At 37.3% G+C, this 17,993-nt stretch overlaps 1 protein-coding gene across 1 annotated transcript in view; it reads right to left on the reverse strand.

Moving 5' to 3' along the window:
* Positions 1 to 2,723: 2,723 nt before the first annotated feature.
* The window catches only part of TFEC (transcription factor EC), a 90,378-nt gene continuing 75,108 nt past the window's right edge, over positions 2,724 to 17,993 (reverse strand). The window contains exons 5-6 of the mRNA XM_090286766.1: positions 4,416 to 4,563; positions 2,724 to 3,559 (exon numbers count right to left, since the gene is read on the reverse strand). Coding sequence (XP_090142892.1) covers positions 3,179 to 3,559; positions 4,416 to 4,563 — 529 coding nt within the window. The 3' untranslated portion in view covers positions 2,724 to 3,178. The remainder of the gene's footprint in view (positions 3,560 to 4,415; positions 4,564 to 17,993) is intronic.

Raw genomic sequence — 17,993 nt, forward strand, 5'->3', positions numbered from 1 at the left:
TTCAGGTAATTTTTTTACTTATTTTCCTTTGTATGTACATTTTGTATGATTTTGGGGACAAATGGATTTGATAGAAAAGTTGATTTAATATAAAAAAACTGGTGTCATTTTTACATTCAGATGCCAAAAGTTAGTCAAACACAAGTGTCAGGTTGAACTCAACGAAAATTGTCTTCCCCAGTGTAATGAGAGTAGCAACAAATAATTCTTCTTTTTCCAGATCTCCTTTGTCCAGATACTACCTTCCTGTGACAAGTTCTTATAATTAGCTAAGATAATAAAAACAGATTTCAGGGCGTGGTAGTAGTATTTTGGATAAAAAATGATGATGGAAGAATAATATCATTAATGTAAGTCTTCTTAAACTATAAAGAAAAGAGAATAATGGATAATGTGAGAACATATTAGCCTCTATTCAGAATGATATGTTTTCCATGGACCCAAAAACATATTGTTTCTCTATGATTTTCAATATTAAATTATCTACTCAGATAGTAAAGTGGAATTATATCATAAAGTTAAAAGTATATAATCTTGCCCTAAAAATTCTTGAGAAAATATATCTCACTGATCTCTTTTACATGGCACATTACAGATGAAATTATCTATCTGGCTTAATGACTGTTCCTATAAATTAAGAATTAGTTTCCCATGTCAAATGATGAAAATTAATTACCGAAACTCTGAAGTAATGCTATAAGCTAAGCCAGAGACAATTCTTATACCATAAAAATGTAATATTTTTCCTCTTTCAAGAGTATTAGTCTCAAATTTTGTGATGACATATTTTCTATGTAATACTTAAAACTCTCTGAAAACTTGTCACACAGTTAATATGCAGGAAGGATTGCTTTCCAACCACATTAGTAATATTCAGAAGCATTTTAATTTTTAAATGTCTTCCTCCTAACAAAAAATTATTTATCTACTATGTCATTTCACCCTAGTTTTCAAGGGCTTTCACAATCTGTTGACAATACTACTGTTTAGAACTCCCCAACAGGCATCATCAGGGTGGCCTGATGAATGTTCTATCTCTAAATATGTCCCATTAAGATACTTACCTCACTTATTCCCACTTTTATCATTTGGTTGATATTATTGTTCTTCTCTTCCTTTCAGTTAACTTATACTTTCAAAATAAGTTCAATTCTGCTCTTCACGTAGAGTGTTGTGATTCTCCAGACTTTATTCATTTTCATTTGTTCAGATTGTCTGTATCTGTACCCTGTGCTGCTCTATGTAGACTTTAATTCTATATATTATTTATCTTTTTTGTTCCTTCTCATGTGATCTTGTTAACTCCCTGAGGGAAAATACTATGCCATCTTGCTTATTTGTTATACATTTACACAGGACACTGCAGTTTTGAGTATCCCTCAATAAATACACATTGATTAGATTACCATTCATGAAGGTCTAGCACAGAGCAATATCTTTGGTAAGTAAATTCCAAATCCTAAAACAGGTTCAAGTGAATAAAATTTGAGTCGTCGTCGGCAGCCGTCCGTCTCGAGAGACGATGGTGTAGCTTCTTAAGAGTCTATCTGCACCGCCGAGAATGGCTGTGCAGTCCGACTCGGGAGTGACACGGTATCTGTCTCCTCCCGTGTTGAATCGACATCTTGCGATGACGCTGGAGTGTCCTCTCCAGTGAAGCTGAAGCTACAGAGCCTGGGCAGGGTGATATGGAGGGTCTGCTGTTGCCCATGCAGCAGACCCCCCCTCTCTTCGCAGCTGAAGGGTCCAAGGGAAAGACGGAGTCAATACAGCTTGGCTTCAGGTGCGCCGCAGGAGTTGCCGGTGTTGACTACAACGTCAAACCGCCTTAGGGACTCTGGCTCCGGATTTTCTGTCGGGGTTTACTCCCTTAGCCTTTCCCCTGAAGAGGTATGCCGCAAGGCAGCGGAGGTTTTTTTTTGGAGTCAGAGTTTTCCTTCTCTGATGTGCCCTGACTGGAAGATCAAACCAGCGACACTTAGCTCGCAGGCCGACGCTCAATCCACTGAGCCAAACCAGCCAGGGCTAATAAAATTTGAGTGAAGCATTACAAATATAAATATTCTTAATAAATACTAACAAAGCTACAAAAAATCAATAGGGTACTCTAAGTACTTATGAGAACAGAACTTTAACTCAGAGACAAATGTAATAAGAGCTTCTATTTCAAAAATTATTTTGTGACTTTGCAGTAAATTTTCAATATTTTGTCAATTTGAAGCAAAACACTCAACAAACCAATTAATTCATATTCAGTTGGACACAGTGATAAATTTTAAATACCTGACAGACTGTCATAGTAGCAGGACATTTTTAATAGTTCATTTGCTGAAATTGGTTACCCAAAATCTCTTCCTGATGTAAAAGAAAAGAATTTAGAATGTAATTTCTGAAAAAAAATAGAAAATCAGAAGAGTGAAGGAAAATAAAACACACTACCTACATTGTGTACATGCGTGTGCGGGTATGGCTGTGTGAAGGAATAAAATTCTAATCCATATTCTTGAAAAAGTATCCTAGACAGAGCATATTTCCATAAATATGCTAAGATCATTTTATAATTTGTATAATTAAACAGAATAAACATTAGGATACAAGTTTAGAAACCAGTTTTTATAAATTTTCTGTATTTTGTTGTGAAAAATTGTAATGTTTATTATGGATTCACTTTTCAATTACAGACAAGTGACAGATCATCTATCTTTTTAATTATTTTCCCTAGGTTGAACTTTAGACAACATGATTACCAGGTAGTAGAGAAAGGAAATGAACTGCCAAATCTATTTTCATGGTTCTCGAAAACTGTTTTAAGAGTTTAATAGGAAGGAGTTGGAAGTGAGTAACTAGAAAATGTTTGCATATTTCAGAGGTTAGTTACAAAAGTACAAAAAGTAAAGAGCTACTTCTTATGTTGTGCCTCTTCCCAGAAAACAAATTTAAGTAGACTTAGACTCTGTAGTCAAAGAGAGGAAAAAAAATTTTTAGCCTTCAGTATTTTTTCAACACCATATTTCTTCTTCCTGTAAATTTATTCTACTGTTCTTAATCCATCAATTTTTCATGAAAAACATATTCTTTTTAAAAAATGAAGCCAAAGCAATACATGAAACACAGAATATAATTGCATAGCACCAGTATAGAATTGTTTCCTAGTTGATGAATTCAGTGTATTTGTTTTTTATAACTCATCACCATCATCTGAGCTAAAATTGATTCTCCTGTTGCTTTCTTTGGAAACTGCAGAGGAAGTGGCAGATAGCAGAGGATCTGTTTCTAAATGAGATATTGCGTTATCCAGTAGCATGTCATCCAATCTTTGTTCCTCTTTCAAAGCATTTCTGAATGATAAATCTGTGAAGTGTGACAAAGGATCAGGGAAGGCCATAGCCTCATCACAGAGTTCGCGTCTTGTTCCCTGAGACAGAGTCACTTGTTGGCAATAGTCCACTGAATTCTGCTCAAGATGGGTCTGTTGTTTGGTGACATGAGCACCTAAATCAACTCTGCCGAGTGAAGCCAGCATTGGCAGACCATGAGAATGAGCCTGTATTTCTAGTTCCTGCAATGTCAGATAAGAATAATTAAATAACGACTTTGAAAGTGGACTTAACTCTAGAGAATAAATCAGAAATAAAATAAAAATATTTATAAGTATTCAAAATAAAGAGTAATACAATTTGTAAATGCTCTTATAAATAATAGAATTATGATATGTTTCTATTGCCAAAAATAATCCTTAGAAAAATATGAAAAAAATTTTTTAATTTTATTCTCATTGTTCTTTAAAGGAATATATTATGGTCCCATTGTGACTCAGACTACAATACAGTCATTTGGAGAGAGTGGAAAATCTTCGATTTATTCTTCCAGAGAATTTCTCACTCTATTACCATTTCAAGGAAACAAAGTTTAAGTGCTTTACCTGGCTATAAGCAAACTCACATAAAAAAAAAACTTAATAATTATGAAAACCCATATTTTAATATTTTCATCACATGAACAGATGAGGAGTGACAATATAAACCTGTACAATATGACTTGAGGCAACGAAATTTATGGCAATGTTGCTAAAAAAATAAAAGGGGTAGATGAAAATTTAGTGTCCAATATTATCTAAAGAAACAAATGTTCTGCTTTATTAGTATTACTGGCTGCAATAATTGATTCTATTTTCTGCATTTTTCAATTAGTTGTTTGCATTCATTATATATATTTTAAGTCATTTTGATCCTAGATTTCCAGTAAAAACCTAATTGAAGCAACCCAACTCATGAATGTCTAAAAGGCAATAAAATTATCCTTCAGAAGGAAAAATAATTGTTAATAAGAAAAAATAAATGAGCCCAATGAATAAAACTGATGACAGGTAAGTCATATTTAAGCTATGTAGTTTGTAGCAACATTCTTATAAAAACCTGAATCCGGAGTAGAAGCCTTCTGTTAGCCTGCTCTAATTTCTTCTGTCTGTGTTCTAATTCTTGAGCTCTCTGTTGTTCTTTTTGTAGCCACTTGATGTACTCCACTGATGCTTTTAGAATGGTTCCTTTGTTCCAGCGCATATCACTGTAGAAGGGAGAGATAACATTCTCACAATTGTGCATGTCAGCAGAATTCATAAGAACTTACAAAATCTTTTACATTAATATAAAATAATGATTTACATGACTATTATTCACTCTTAGATATTATTGCTTCTGAATAGAAATTTTAATAGAATAGTTAAGGAGCCCTTATATAGTAAAATTAATCCCAGAATGAAAATAAGTGTCAAAAGAAAGTAATAAAGTGACTTTTTGTGGGGAGAGCTAAATGCAATATCATGATTCTACCATTACAGTTTTTATATTTTTAGTGAAAATTGCTTTTATTATTAACTCCAAGATTAAAATCTATGTGCAGTATTTCTGCATTAATGAACTAGAAAATGTACATTGCTGAGGACTTAAGCCTAAATTTTTAAAGAGCATTTCAAATCTAGGAATCTTTTAACCTACGTTCTAATAAGGTTGCTTTTATGCTTCTAAGAAAAAAAAAGGTCCCTCTTGAATGTTGATCCTGAGTAATTGTGAAACAAAACCAAATTTAGCAAATCATTTTATGCAATAGGGCAAAACTTTCTAAAGTATTAAGCAAATTTTTCTGCACAAAATGTATCAATACATTTTTTAAAAGCTGGATACCTATTTTTAAATAAGTTTAATATAAGTAACTACAATTAAATATTACCAGATAATCTTTCAGGATATAGCATAGAAAAATTATTAAAATTTATTTTTCAGATAACAGAGTGATAAATCTGGAATTACAGAAAAGACTACTGATTTTAATATCTGGAAACATACTTCAGGAAATTTAATACTATCTTAGGAGAATAAGGTCGAACTAATTACCAAAAGTAAACTCAAGCTCTTCAGAAATGTTGATGAATTTTCAACTAGAGTCATTAGGTGTTTTAAATACAGCTTAAAGTAAGCATGTAGAAAAAAATTTTAAAAGATTGCACTGCATCTATTTTTAGTTTACATTATCTTAGTAAAATACATTGAGCTCAATATATATTTATTAAGTGATCAGAAGTGGAAATGTATTTTAAGAAACAAATCTGTTTTGCATATGCCTCATTGGAAGTTCATGTTAAATGACAATTCCATTATCTTCAAGAAATTAAAGGGACCTACATTTCTCTACCAGCAGTTGAAAATGTTTATTAGGGACTGGGTAAGCCTTCTTCTACTGAAATGCACCAAACTATTCAATGTCTCTTTCAAGTCTAAAAATGGTTTGTCAGTTATCTAAGGCTATAATAACTTCTGGTCTCATTTCTCTCACAGTGATTTTTCTGGTGGTAAGAAGGCTAGGGAAGAAGAGGGTACTTCTGTCATTAAACCAAGAAAGTATTTGTATCTGAAAAGTGTAGTAAACCTATGAATGAAAACTCTAAGCAGTAGGGAGCCTTTTGGTCCTAATTTTGTTTGATTTTTCCTTAAGAGAAGAAAAACTTGGACAGAAAGACTAAAATAAAAAATGTTAACACTAGCTAACTTTGAAGTTTAAAGCACTATTTATATCTAAAATAAATCTTCAAAATGGTAGTACACACCACACAATTTCTATGTAATGTAATTTAAAAAAATTTTAATGATAATTCTATCTTAAAGCCACTTTAATATATAAAATTTATTCTAAATGTATTTTAAGTTTTCCAAACTTACTAAGGAGATGTGTGCCTTTCTCCAAAGACAATTTCAAGCAGCTAAGCATTGAAAACATCATATATGACAATAATACCAACATATGTAAAGGCATGCCTTAGGAATGAATGTTGATACCAACTTTCCATTTTTACAAAATAGTTTTCTTTGAAGAACTTAAAATTTTTGAGGAGCTTTAATGCATTTAGATTTAAAGCAGATGATAAAAATGCATAAACTGAAGTAGAAGTGTGGCCACATGAAACTACTTAAAATGCCTAGTCTGTTGTCATTTTAGAAGTATGCATCCACTTAAAAACATTAAGACATAAAAAAGGGTTTAATTTATCTTGCTTAGATTAATATATAGAAAGTCTTATTAGGTCTCATGTACTACCTCAATCACCATTCTTACATAAAATCAGGAGAAAGTTATGACTGTAGAAAAAAATATTTAAAAATGCCTGTAATCTGTATTAAAATTTAAAAAGTAGAAAAACAAGAGCAACTTTATAGCATCAATAAAATAATTTATGCTCTGATAGTATTTTATATTTCTAATAATATAATTTTTGTAAATATGATTTATAAAAAGCACATATAAATAAGCTGGCAACCACTTAGCTGTAGAAACTCTTCATTTTTTGTTTGTTAGTTTTCTTTGGTTTTATTTTTTTACCAATGGTCAGGACATTGTCATTCCTCAAAGTATTTTTTTTTAATATCACTATGTTTTTTTAAATATGTTTTATTGATTATGCTGTTACAGTTGTCCCAATTCCTTTTCCCTCTGCTCCCCTCCACCCAGTGACCTCCCCTCCCTTCAGTTGCCCCCCCCACTTAGTCCATGCACATTGGTTGTGCATATAGTTCTTTTCAACATCTTCCTGTCTACTCCACTCCCTCCTACTATGCTTCTTAATTCTTGCGTCATTTCCTTCTCTTTTCCCCATTTACCCTCCCCACTGACCTCCCCCCTATATGTTCCCCATACCTATAAATCCTTTTCCCCTCTACTTGCCTATTTAGTTTGCTTTTGTTTTAATTCCCTAGCTTCTGTTGTTGGTTGTTGTGATACAGTTTTCATTTTAATGTTCATAGTTTTGATCCTCTTTCTTCTAAACTAGTCCCTTTAATATCTCATATAACAGTCGTCGGCAGCCGTCCATCTCGAGAGACGATGGTGTAGCTTCTTAAGAGTCTATCTGCACCGCCGAGAATGGCTGTGCAGTCCGACTCGGGAGTGACACGGTATCTGTCTCCTCCCGTGTTGAATCGACATCTTGCGATGATGCTGGAGTGTCCTCTCCAGTGAAGCTGAAGCTTGGATCTAATGAACTCCTTCACTTTTACTTTGTCCTGGAAGCACTTTCTCTACCCTTCTATTCTGAATGCCAGTTTCACTGGATAGAGTAACCATGGCTGTAGGTTTTTGATTTTCATTACTTTGAATGTTTCTTGCCAGTCCCTTCTTGCCTGCAGAGTCTCCTTTGAGAAGTCAGATGATAGTCTAATTGGGACCCTTTTGTACATAATTCTCTTCTTCTCTCTTGCTGCTTTTAAGATTCTTTCTTTATCTTTAATTTTTGACAGTTTGATTATAATGTGTTTTATAGTGGTTCCCCCTGGGTCCAGTTTATTTGGAACTCTCTGTGCTTCCTGGGCCTGTAAGTCTATTTCCTTCCCCAAGTAAGGGAAGTCCTGCTTCATTATTTTTTAACATATTTTTTCAACTTCTAGTTCTTTTTCTTCACCTTCTGGCAACTCTATAATTTGGATGTTCACTCTCTTATAGTTGTCCTAGAGGTTTCTGAGCTTCTCCTCATTTTCCTCATTTTTTGTTTCCTATTTCTGCACTGGTTGACTGTTTGTTCCTTCCCTATGTCCTGATTTGTTGATTTGATCCCTGGTTTTCCTTCCCTCACCACTTGTTTCAAATGTGTTTTCATTCATTTCAGCAGGACTAGCCTTCATTCCTTTGCAATCTTAAGTCCCATTGTTATTTCTGTAAGTTGTCATAACTATAGCTCTAAACTGAGCCTCAGAAAGGTTATCTATCTGTTTGTCTGTTAATTCACTTATTTGCTTTATGGTCAGCTGTGTTATTGGGATCTCTATCATTAACCCTGCCATCCTGGCAGCTTTTTGATTCCTGGGTGGGGCTGTCACACCTCCTACCCTATAGGGGTGCTTTGTGTGGGGGCAGGGGTCCAAGATGGATTCCTGCCATTCTCTCTCCACTGAGAGACCAGGAGCCTCCTCCTCCATCCCCTTGCCCTATGGGCCTCACAGTCTGACTTCCCCGGCATTGGAATTGCAAGCTGACAGGTTTGATTTGCACCTAGGGGTGCTCCCCAGGTGCTTCTCGCCTCCCCTTAAATATGGGTGTCTGTGCTTATCACAGTCCCACCGCTGGTTGCTGCTGCTGCCACCACCAACAGAGCTTGACCTATCTTCTTCTGCTTTGCCCCTCCTACCCACCAAGATGAGCACCACTTGCTTATAACTTACACCTTGAACTTCCATGTAGCTTTATTTTCTGGAACTTCTGGTTATTTCTGGTTTTGCGGTAGTTGTAGTCCTTCTTAGTTGTGGAGGGAGATGGAGCGTGTCAGTCTAGGCCTTCACTTTGGCAGGAAGTCCCCCTCAAAGTATTTTTTAATTTAATTTTCTCAACCTATATATTTTAACTATAGCTATTCACTATATTGTTTCCCCTTCTGACCTTACAATTTTGATGTAGCAAATAAAAATTTTTTTTCTGAATTTTTTGACACATAAACATGGCCACTTCATAGAATTGAAAACATCTTCAGGTATTAGCCTTGATTTCCTAAGCCAACCAATAAGTTTATTCTAATCATCAGCTGGAAAGGTCATCAGAGTTCAATTGTTTTACAGTTCCTGCTATTTGCCCCAAAACACGTGATGTTTAGAAGATAAGGCCCAGGTCTCTTCACTCAATTCAGTAATCTTTCTGAAAATCTCTGCCTTTTCTACTTTTTCAAATGCATCTGCCATAGAAAATATGTTTTCCATTGTGACTCAGTGCATAAAATGGCAACAAATATTTCACAAGGTATTATTCTCCTCCTTAGGTAGAATACATAATATTTTTTAATGTTTTAAATGTTATTTTTCCCTCTTTGTTTGAAAATGCACAATCAGTCCCCACTGATTGATTTCATGACCCATTAATTGGTTATGGCACACAATTTGAAAAATTCCATTCTATATTATATTATGATATGATATATGTTCTTACTATTTAAAAGAGAAACTGGGAAGAAGATGGCGGAGGAGTGAGCAGAGGCTGCGGTTTCAGGCTCCGGAGACCCATCTGCAGTTTGGGCTAATTGCAGACAGAACATCTCAGTGAGCAGCTGGACACTGGCAGGAGTAGAGCCATGGCACTGCTGGATTAGAGAAAATCCATCTGGGAACAACCTGTTTAGTGAGGATAGCGGAGGAAAAGGGGACGAAACGGGATTACTGACTGGGGCGGCTGCCCGAGCTGTGGCTGGAATTACAGAAAGGTTTTTTGGTGATCACAGGCTACCCCGGAGAGGAGTCCGGAGGAGAGCAGATCTCTGCCCGCTGGCAGAGATGGGACTCAACCAAGTAACATTGGTGCTGAAGGACAGGAGATGGCGTGCTCCCGGGCAAGTGAGAACATAACTCTCCTTTATATTTTTCTCTAGTGGACGGTGGAGAGGAGAGGAAAGTTTGGGGGTGGTAGGCCATTCCTGAGGAGTACAGGCGCAGAGGCGCGCTCATTCACTCCCGAACCCTACCCTTGGGTCCCGGGGGGCGCGCATAGGGAAGTGCTCTCATTCACTGGCCCAGGTGCGCGGGGCTGTGAGCCCAGACGTCCCTCGGACACTCCCCAATGGACATAAGATCAGTGCCCCAACGGGCACAGGGAGGGCCCACTGAACGCTCAGAGGACCGTGCATAGACACCCCTAGACAGCTCCTGTGGGCGCCGGGCCCCAGGCTGGAAAGCAGACCAGCAGACCACTAGCGCAGGATCTTTTCGTGCCCACGCAGATGGGTGAGGGAAGGCGGGAGGCTGCAGCACGGGAAGAGCCGGTGGCATCGACTCACAGGTGCTCACTTCCACTGTGCACAAGTGTCCGGGGCCCCGCCCTAAGAGGCAAGAGACCAACTCCTGGAGCTCGGCTCAGCAGGACTAAGGGCATGAGCACTCGAGTGTGAAAACACCTCAGCCCGGCAACAATAGGCCCCAATCGCGGGGCAAGCTCTCCACTGCCTGCCCGTGCAGCGACAGGCGCGAGCGCGGAAACACCTCGGGCTAAAGCAGAAGCACCTCGGCCTGGCAACAATAGGCGCCAATCGCAGAGCAAGTTATCAGGCCGCCCTGCCCGTTCAGGGGCGCTCGTGCAAGGACACCTCAGCTGGCTCCAGCGGGCAGCAAGGGAGCGCGCCGTGCAGGCAACCGCAGGCGCACACCATTGCAGCAACCGTGGGCACACACCAGTGCTGCAAGAAACAAGAACCTCTGAATCGCCACACTAGACCAGCTGCAGACGGAGAAAAAAAAGGCCACACACCAAGGTTAAATGGAGTAAAAAATCCCTTTTTCTTCTTTCACTTTTTTTCTTTCTTCTTCTTTCTTTTCTCTCTTTCTTTCTTTCTTCTTTTTTTGTTGTATTTTTTCCCTTCCAAAAGAAAAACAAACTTTATCTCTAACGTGTTGCATATAACTTCTCCTCATACTTCCTCTTCAATCGTTGTTTATCTGTTTGTGTGTCTAGTTTAGCCACCTATCACTCTAAATAATAAAATATATTTACTATATAAACCCAATACAATACAATCCCATTTCTTACTATATTATGCATTTTTCAATCCTTTTCTTCTATTTTTATTAACATACAATATAAATATTACCTACTGGCTTGCATAGTCTCAACTATTATTAATCTATCACCCCCTCTATCAAAAATTATATTTTTCCTCCCTAAACAACTCTTATCTATTCTTATTATACTATAAAAGCTCTAATCTCTTTACATTTATATTAATACGGGCTTGTTGGCTGACAATAGTGGGATAGAGGGTGGGGGATATTTTTTGAGGGTGCAGGTCTCCTGCCTGGGCTGTGTGTTTATGTTTTTAACAGCATCTCCACAAAAGAACTCAAGACTAAGTGGATAGAGTGACTACCAACCAACTAGCCAGAAGGAAGATCCTACCAAAGAACATCTGAAATATAACCAGACAGCATAAACAAACGACATAAAGGGTAACTCAAGAATATCAGGCTCAGGAGATCAAAGAGACTGCACCACTGAAACCCCCAGATCTCACATAAAGAATCTCATACCACCAAGGAGGGAAGTCAAAGCAGACCACCACACCCCCAAAAAACAAACACATAAATAAATAAATAAAAACAAAAAGAATCCAACATGGTAAGATGCAAAAATAACCCCTCAATGAAAAGAAAAGAGGAATCGTCAGAAAGACAGAGAGATGAAAAAGACATAGCCCAAATGTCAGACATGGAATTCAAAACAATGGTGGTAAAGAAGCTCAATATACTCGAAATCCTTAAAAACAACTATGACAACCTCCAAGGAAGTTACCAGCAGCTCCAAGAAAATTACAGGGAACTTGCAGAGAACTACACCAGCATAAAAAAAGACATAGAAACTGTTAACAAGAACCAGGAAGAATTGAAGAATTCAATCTCTGAACTGAAAAACACAGTAGAATCAGTCAAAAGCAGACTAAATGAAGAAGAGGATCGGATTAGTGAGTTAGAAGATAATGCAGAGAAAAACTCCCAGACTATACAGGAAAATGAAAAAATATTTAAAAACTATGAACAAGATGTAAGGGAATTACAGGATAGCATGATAAGAAATAATATCAGGATCACTGGAATTAGAGAGGGAGTAGAAAAGGAACATGGAATTGAAAAACTGATAGGAGAAATAGTGACAGAAAATTTTCCGAACCTGACGAGAGAAAAAGTTACACAAGTTCAGGAAGCACAGAGAGTTCCAATGAAGAGGAACCCCCAAAAACCCACTCCAAGGCACATCATAATTAAAATGGCAACATTTCAAGACAAAGAGAGAATCCTAAAAGCAGGAAGAGAAAAACAGCAAATAACATACAAGGGAGCTCCGATAAGGCTATCAACAGATTTCTCAACAGAAACATTACAAGCCAGAAGGGAATGGTCAAAAATATTTCAAGCAACGAAAAACAAAGGCCTACAACCAAGAATACTCTACCCAGCAAGACTCTCATTCAAAATAGCAGGCGAAATAACAAGTTTCTCAGACAAAGGAAGACTAAAAGAATACATCTCCACCAAACCAGCATTGCAAGAGATGCTAAAGGGTGTGTTCTAAGAAAAAAGAAGAAAAGAACAAGAGAGGAGAGGAACAGAGGTATAGAGGGCAATGAATAAATACATGTCAATAATAACCTTAAGTGTAAATGGATTAAATGCTCCAATTAAAAGACATAGGGTAATGGAATGGATAAGAAAACAGGACCCACATATTTGTTCTCTACAAGAAACACACCTCAAAACAAAAGATTTACAGAGACTGAAAGTAAAGGGATATAAAAAAATATTCCAAGCAACAGGACTGGAAAAAAAAAGCCGGGGTAGCAGTCCTCATATCAGACAAAACGGATTTCAAAGCAAGGGCAATAAAAAGAGACACAGAAGGACATTTCATAATACTTAAAGGAACAATCCATCAAGAAGATATGACATTGATAAACATATATGCACCCAACATAGGAGCACCCAAATACATAAAGCAAATACTAGAAGACCACAAAAAGGATATCAACAACAACACACTCATAGTAGGGGACTTCAACACTCCTTTATCAACAATAGACAGATCTTTGAAGCAAAGAAACACCAAGAATATACAGGCATTGAACAACACACTAAACTACATGGACCTAACTGATATATATAGAACTTTCTACCCCAAAGAAACTAAATATACATTCTTTTCAAAGGCGCATGAGACATTTTCAAAGATAGACCACATGATAGGTAGGACACAAAACAAGCCTCAACAAATTCAAGAAAATTGAAATCATATCAAACATCTTTTCAGATCACAATGCCTTAAAACTAGAAATCAACCTCAGTGAAAAAAATTAAAGACACCCAAACTCATGGAGATTGAATAACATGCTATTAAATAATGAATGGATTAACAATGACATCAAAAAAGAAATCAAGAAATTTCTAGAAACTAATGATATTGAGCACACAACAGCCCAAAACCTGTGGGACACAGCAAAAGCAGTCCTGAGAGGGAAGTTCATAGCAATACAGGCATATCTGAAAAGGATAGAAGAATCTCAAATAAAAAACCTAACCATAAAGCTACAAGAACTAGAACAACAGCAACAAACAAAGCCTAGGGCAAGAAGAAGGAATGAAATCATCAAGATCAGGGCAGAACTAAATGACTAGAGACTAAACAAACAATCCAAAGGATCAACAAAACTAGGAGCTGGTTCTTCGAAAAAAATAAACAAAATCGAAAAGCCTCAAGCCAGTCTAATAAAGAAAAAAAGAGAGAAGGCCCAAATAAACAAAATCAGAAGTGAAAGAGGAAAAATCACGACTGATACCACAGAAATACAAATGATAGTTAGAAATTACAAAAGACAACTGTATGGCAAGAAATTTGACAATCTAGAACAAATGGACAAATTTCTAGAAACATACAACCTTCCAAAACTGAATCAAGAAGTGGAAAGTCTCAACAGACCAATAACAAAGAAGGAAATTGGAACAGTAATAAAAAATCTCCCTGCACACAAAAGCCCTGGACCCGATGGCTTCACAGGCGAATTCTACAAAACATTCAGGGAAGAACTAACTCCTATCCTCCTCAAACTGTTCCAAAAAATCCAAGAAGAGGGAAAAATCCCAAACTCTTTCTATGAAGCCAGTATTATTCTAATCCCCAAACCAGGTCAAGACACAACAAAGAAAGAAAACTACACGCCAATATCACTCATGAACATAGATGCTAAAATCCTCAATAAAATTTTGGCAAGCAGTATCCAGCAATACATCAAAAAGATCATACACCACGATCAAGTGGGATTCATCCCAGGGATGCAAGGATGGTTTAATATTTGCAAATCAATAAATATAATACATCACCTAAACAAAATGAAAGACAAAAATCACATGATCATATCAATAGATGCAGAAAAAGCATTTGATAAAGTACAACACGCATTTATGTTGAAAACACTCAGCAAAATGGGAATAGAGGGAGCATACCTTAACATAATTAAGGCTATATATGAGAAGCCTGAGGCCAACATCGTACTCAATGGACAAAAACTAAAAACATTCCCCCTGAATTCAGGAACTAGACAAGGTTGTCCACTCTCTCCACTTCTATTCAACATAGTGTTGGAAGTCCTAGCCACAGCAATCAAACAAGACAAAGAAATAAAAGGCATCCAAATTGGGAAAGAGGAAGTAAAACTTTCATTATATGCAGATGACATGATAGTATACCTAGAAAATCCTATAAACTCCACTAAAAGACTACTTGATATAATAAGTGAATTTGGCAAAATAGCAGGGTACAAAATAAATATACAGAAATCTAAGGCATTTCTGTGCACCAACAATAAAATATCAGAGACAGAGACAAAAAAGAAAATACCATTTACTATAGCAACAAGAAAAATAAAGTACCTAGGAGTAAACTTAACCAAAGAGATAGAAGACCAGTACTCTGAAAATTACATAACATTGAAGAAAGAAATTAAGGAAGATACAAATAAATGGAAGCAAATACTATGTTCTTGGATGGGAAGAATCAACATCATCAAAATGGTCATACTACCCAAAGCAATTTACAAATTCAATGCAATCCCTATTAAAATACCAATGACATATTTCACAGACCTAGAACAAATACTCCATAAATTCATATGGAAGCAAAAAAGACCCCGAATAGCAAAAGCAATCTTGAGACAGAAGAACACAGTAGGAGGAATCACAACACCAGATATCAAACAATACTACAAAGCCACTGTAATCAAAACAGTCTGGTACTGGCATAAGAAGAGACATATACATCAGTGGAACAGAATGGAGAATCCAGAAATAAACCCAGGCCTCTATGGTCAACTAATATTTGATAAAGGAGGTAGGAACATAAAATGGAGTGAGAAGAGCCTCTTTAACAAATGGTGCTGGGAGAACTGGATAGGGACCTGCAAAAAAATGAAACTAGACCACCAACTTACACCACACACAAGAATAAACTCAAGATGGATCAAAGACTTAAATGTAAGCCGTGACACCATAAAAGTCCTAGAGGAAAACATAGACAGGGAAATATCAGGTATCCCAAATAAGACTATCTTCACGGATACATCTCCTAAGGCAAGAGAAATAAAGGAAAAAATAAACAAATGGGACTACATCAAACTAAAGAGTTTCTGCTCAGCAAAAGAAAACATCAGCAAGATGAAAATGGAACCAACCATATGGGAAAACATATTTGCCAATGACATCACAGAAAGGGGACTGATTTCCAAAATATAAAAAGAGGTGATACGACTCAAAATCAAGAAAACAAACAACCCAATTAAAAAATGGGCAAAGGAACTGAACAAACACTTCTCCAAAGAGGACATGCAGAAGGTCCATAGACACATGAAAAAAATGCTCAACACCATTAGCTATCAGGGAGATGCAAATAAAAACCACAATGAGATACCATTTTACACCAGTCAGAATGGCCATCATCAACAAATCAACAAGCAACAAGTGCTGGCGAGCATGTGGAGAAACGGGGACCCTACTGCACTGTTGGTGGGAATGCAGACTAGTGCAGCCACTATTGAAAAAAGTATGGAGTTACCTCAAAAGATTAAAAATGTCACTGCCTTTTGAACCAGCGACTCCACTACTAAGATTATACCCGAAGAATCTTAAAACACCAATCAAAAGAACTTATGCACCCCTATGTTCATTGCAGCACTGTTCACAGTAGCTAAGTGCTGGAAACAACCTAAGTGCCCATCTGTAGATGAGTGGATCAAAAAACTGTGGTACATTTACACAACTGAATACTATGTATCAGAAAGAAAGAAGGAACTCCTGCCATTTGCAACAACATTGATGGAACTAGAAAGAATTTTGCTTAGTGAAATAAGCCAGGCAAAGAAAGAAAAATACCATATGATATCACCTAATACAGGAAACTAAAGAACACAAACAAAAGAACTAAATAGAACAAAGAGCAGAATAGCAGTCAATGGGGGGAGTGGGGAGCGAGAGAAGGGGGATAAGTAAGGGAAGGGTTTAGTCAAAGAACGTATATAAATGACTCATGGACATGGACAATGGGGAGGGATATGATTGCGGGAGAGGGGGTGGGTTGGGTGGGGGAGAGATATTGGGAGAAAAGGGGACAACTGTAATTGAAAAACAAAAAATTAAAAAATAAATAAATAAATAAAATCTTTAAAAAATAAAAAATAAAAAAAGAGAAACTGATCTTATGCATTTTAATGGTTGCAGTCCCCTATTCAACAAGTTAGTCTGATTTTTTAATATCAACTTTTTGTTAACTTCATCATTGCTGTAACAGAGTAATAACATTTTTTTTAATGTGTAACTCTGATTTCTGGTCAAGATGGTGACATAGGTAAATGTGGTATTCACATCCTCTCACAACTACATCAAAATGACAACTAAACTACAGAAAAACTATCATCCTGAACTGCCTTAAAGCCATCTAAATGGAAGTTCTACAACTAAGAAATTAAAGAAGAAGCCACATCGATATTGATAGGAAGGTCAGAGATACAAAACAGGTGGACCCACACTCACATGTAGCAGATAAAAATCAGGAGAGAGATTTTAGCCACAGAAGTGCCCTCTGAGAAGTGAGGGGTCCCAGCCCCACACCAAGCTCCCAAACCCAGGTTTTTAGTGCTGGGAAAAAAGTCTTAACTTCTAGCTGTAAAAATCAGCAGAAATTGAGGGTGAGTGAGATGGAGGGCCCCTGGAGTCCCAGAAAGTTCTTTGTAAAGGCCCCAACCATAGACTTATTTGGACTCACTCCCTATGAGCTCTAGTCCTGGGGCAGCGATTAGAAAGGCACCAGGACCATATGAGAAAGAACTGAAATGTCTGGCTTTGGGGCCAGAATTCCCACAACCAGACAGAAGTGCTTGCAGAGGCCATTGTTCCTTTGATGAGCCATTCCCCTACAAAGTCAGCAGGTGGGTGATATATCTGAGTCTCCATCAACTTGGCTTGCCCTATTTACCCAACCCTGGTATTTCCCTAAGGCCATGCCACACCAAAATTGCAGGCCCACCCAGGCTTTTTCCAGTGGCTTCTTCATATGAATGGCCTGTCTTGGCTTACACTTCAGACTTTCCCAAATCTCAAACAGGCAGCATATGGCTTCAGTGTGTCCCACAGCTCTCTCTCTCCGTGGCTTTGTCTCTCTTTGAAACCTCCAAGCCCAGCACAATTAGTAGGCATTTGCTGATTGCTTTGTAGCTCAAGCTGAGTGGATGCTGGGCAGAATATAGGTAGCTGTGGACTTGGTCTTCACTTTCTGTGGGGCCCTGGAGCTGGTACACTCAGAGGAAAGCTTCAGACCATGTCGAGGCACCACCTAACAAACTCTACAAAGAACACACTCAAGGGGCAGACTTAGCAAAGTATATGCTGCTCCATGGGGTGGGCCCCTGAATAGCTAATCTTCCACTGTAGTTGGTGGTGGCAGCCAGT

Source organism: Furipterus horrens, unplaced genomic scaffold (genome assembly GCF_987537825.1).
Source record: "Furipterus horrens unplaced genomic scaffold, mFurHor1.1.pri manual_scaffold_9, whole genome shotgun sequence".
Classification (NCBI taxonomy): Eukaryota; Metazoa; Chordata; class Mammalia; order Chiroptera; family Furipteridae; genus Furipterus; species Furipterus horrens.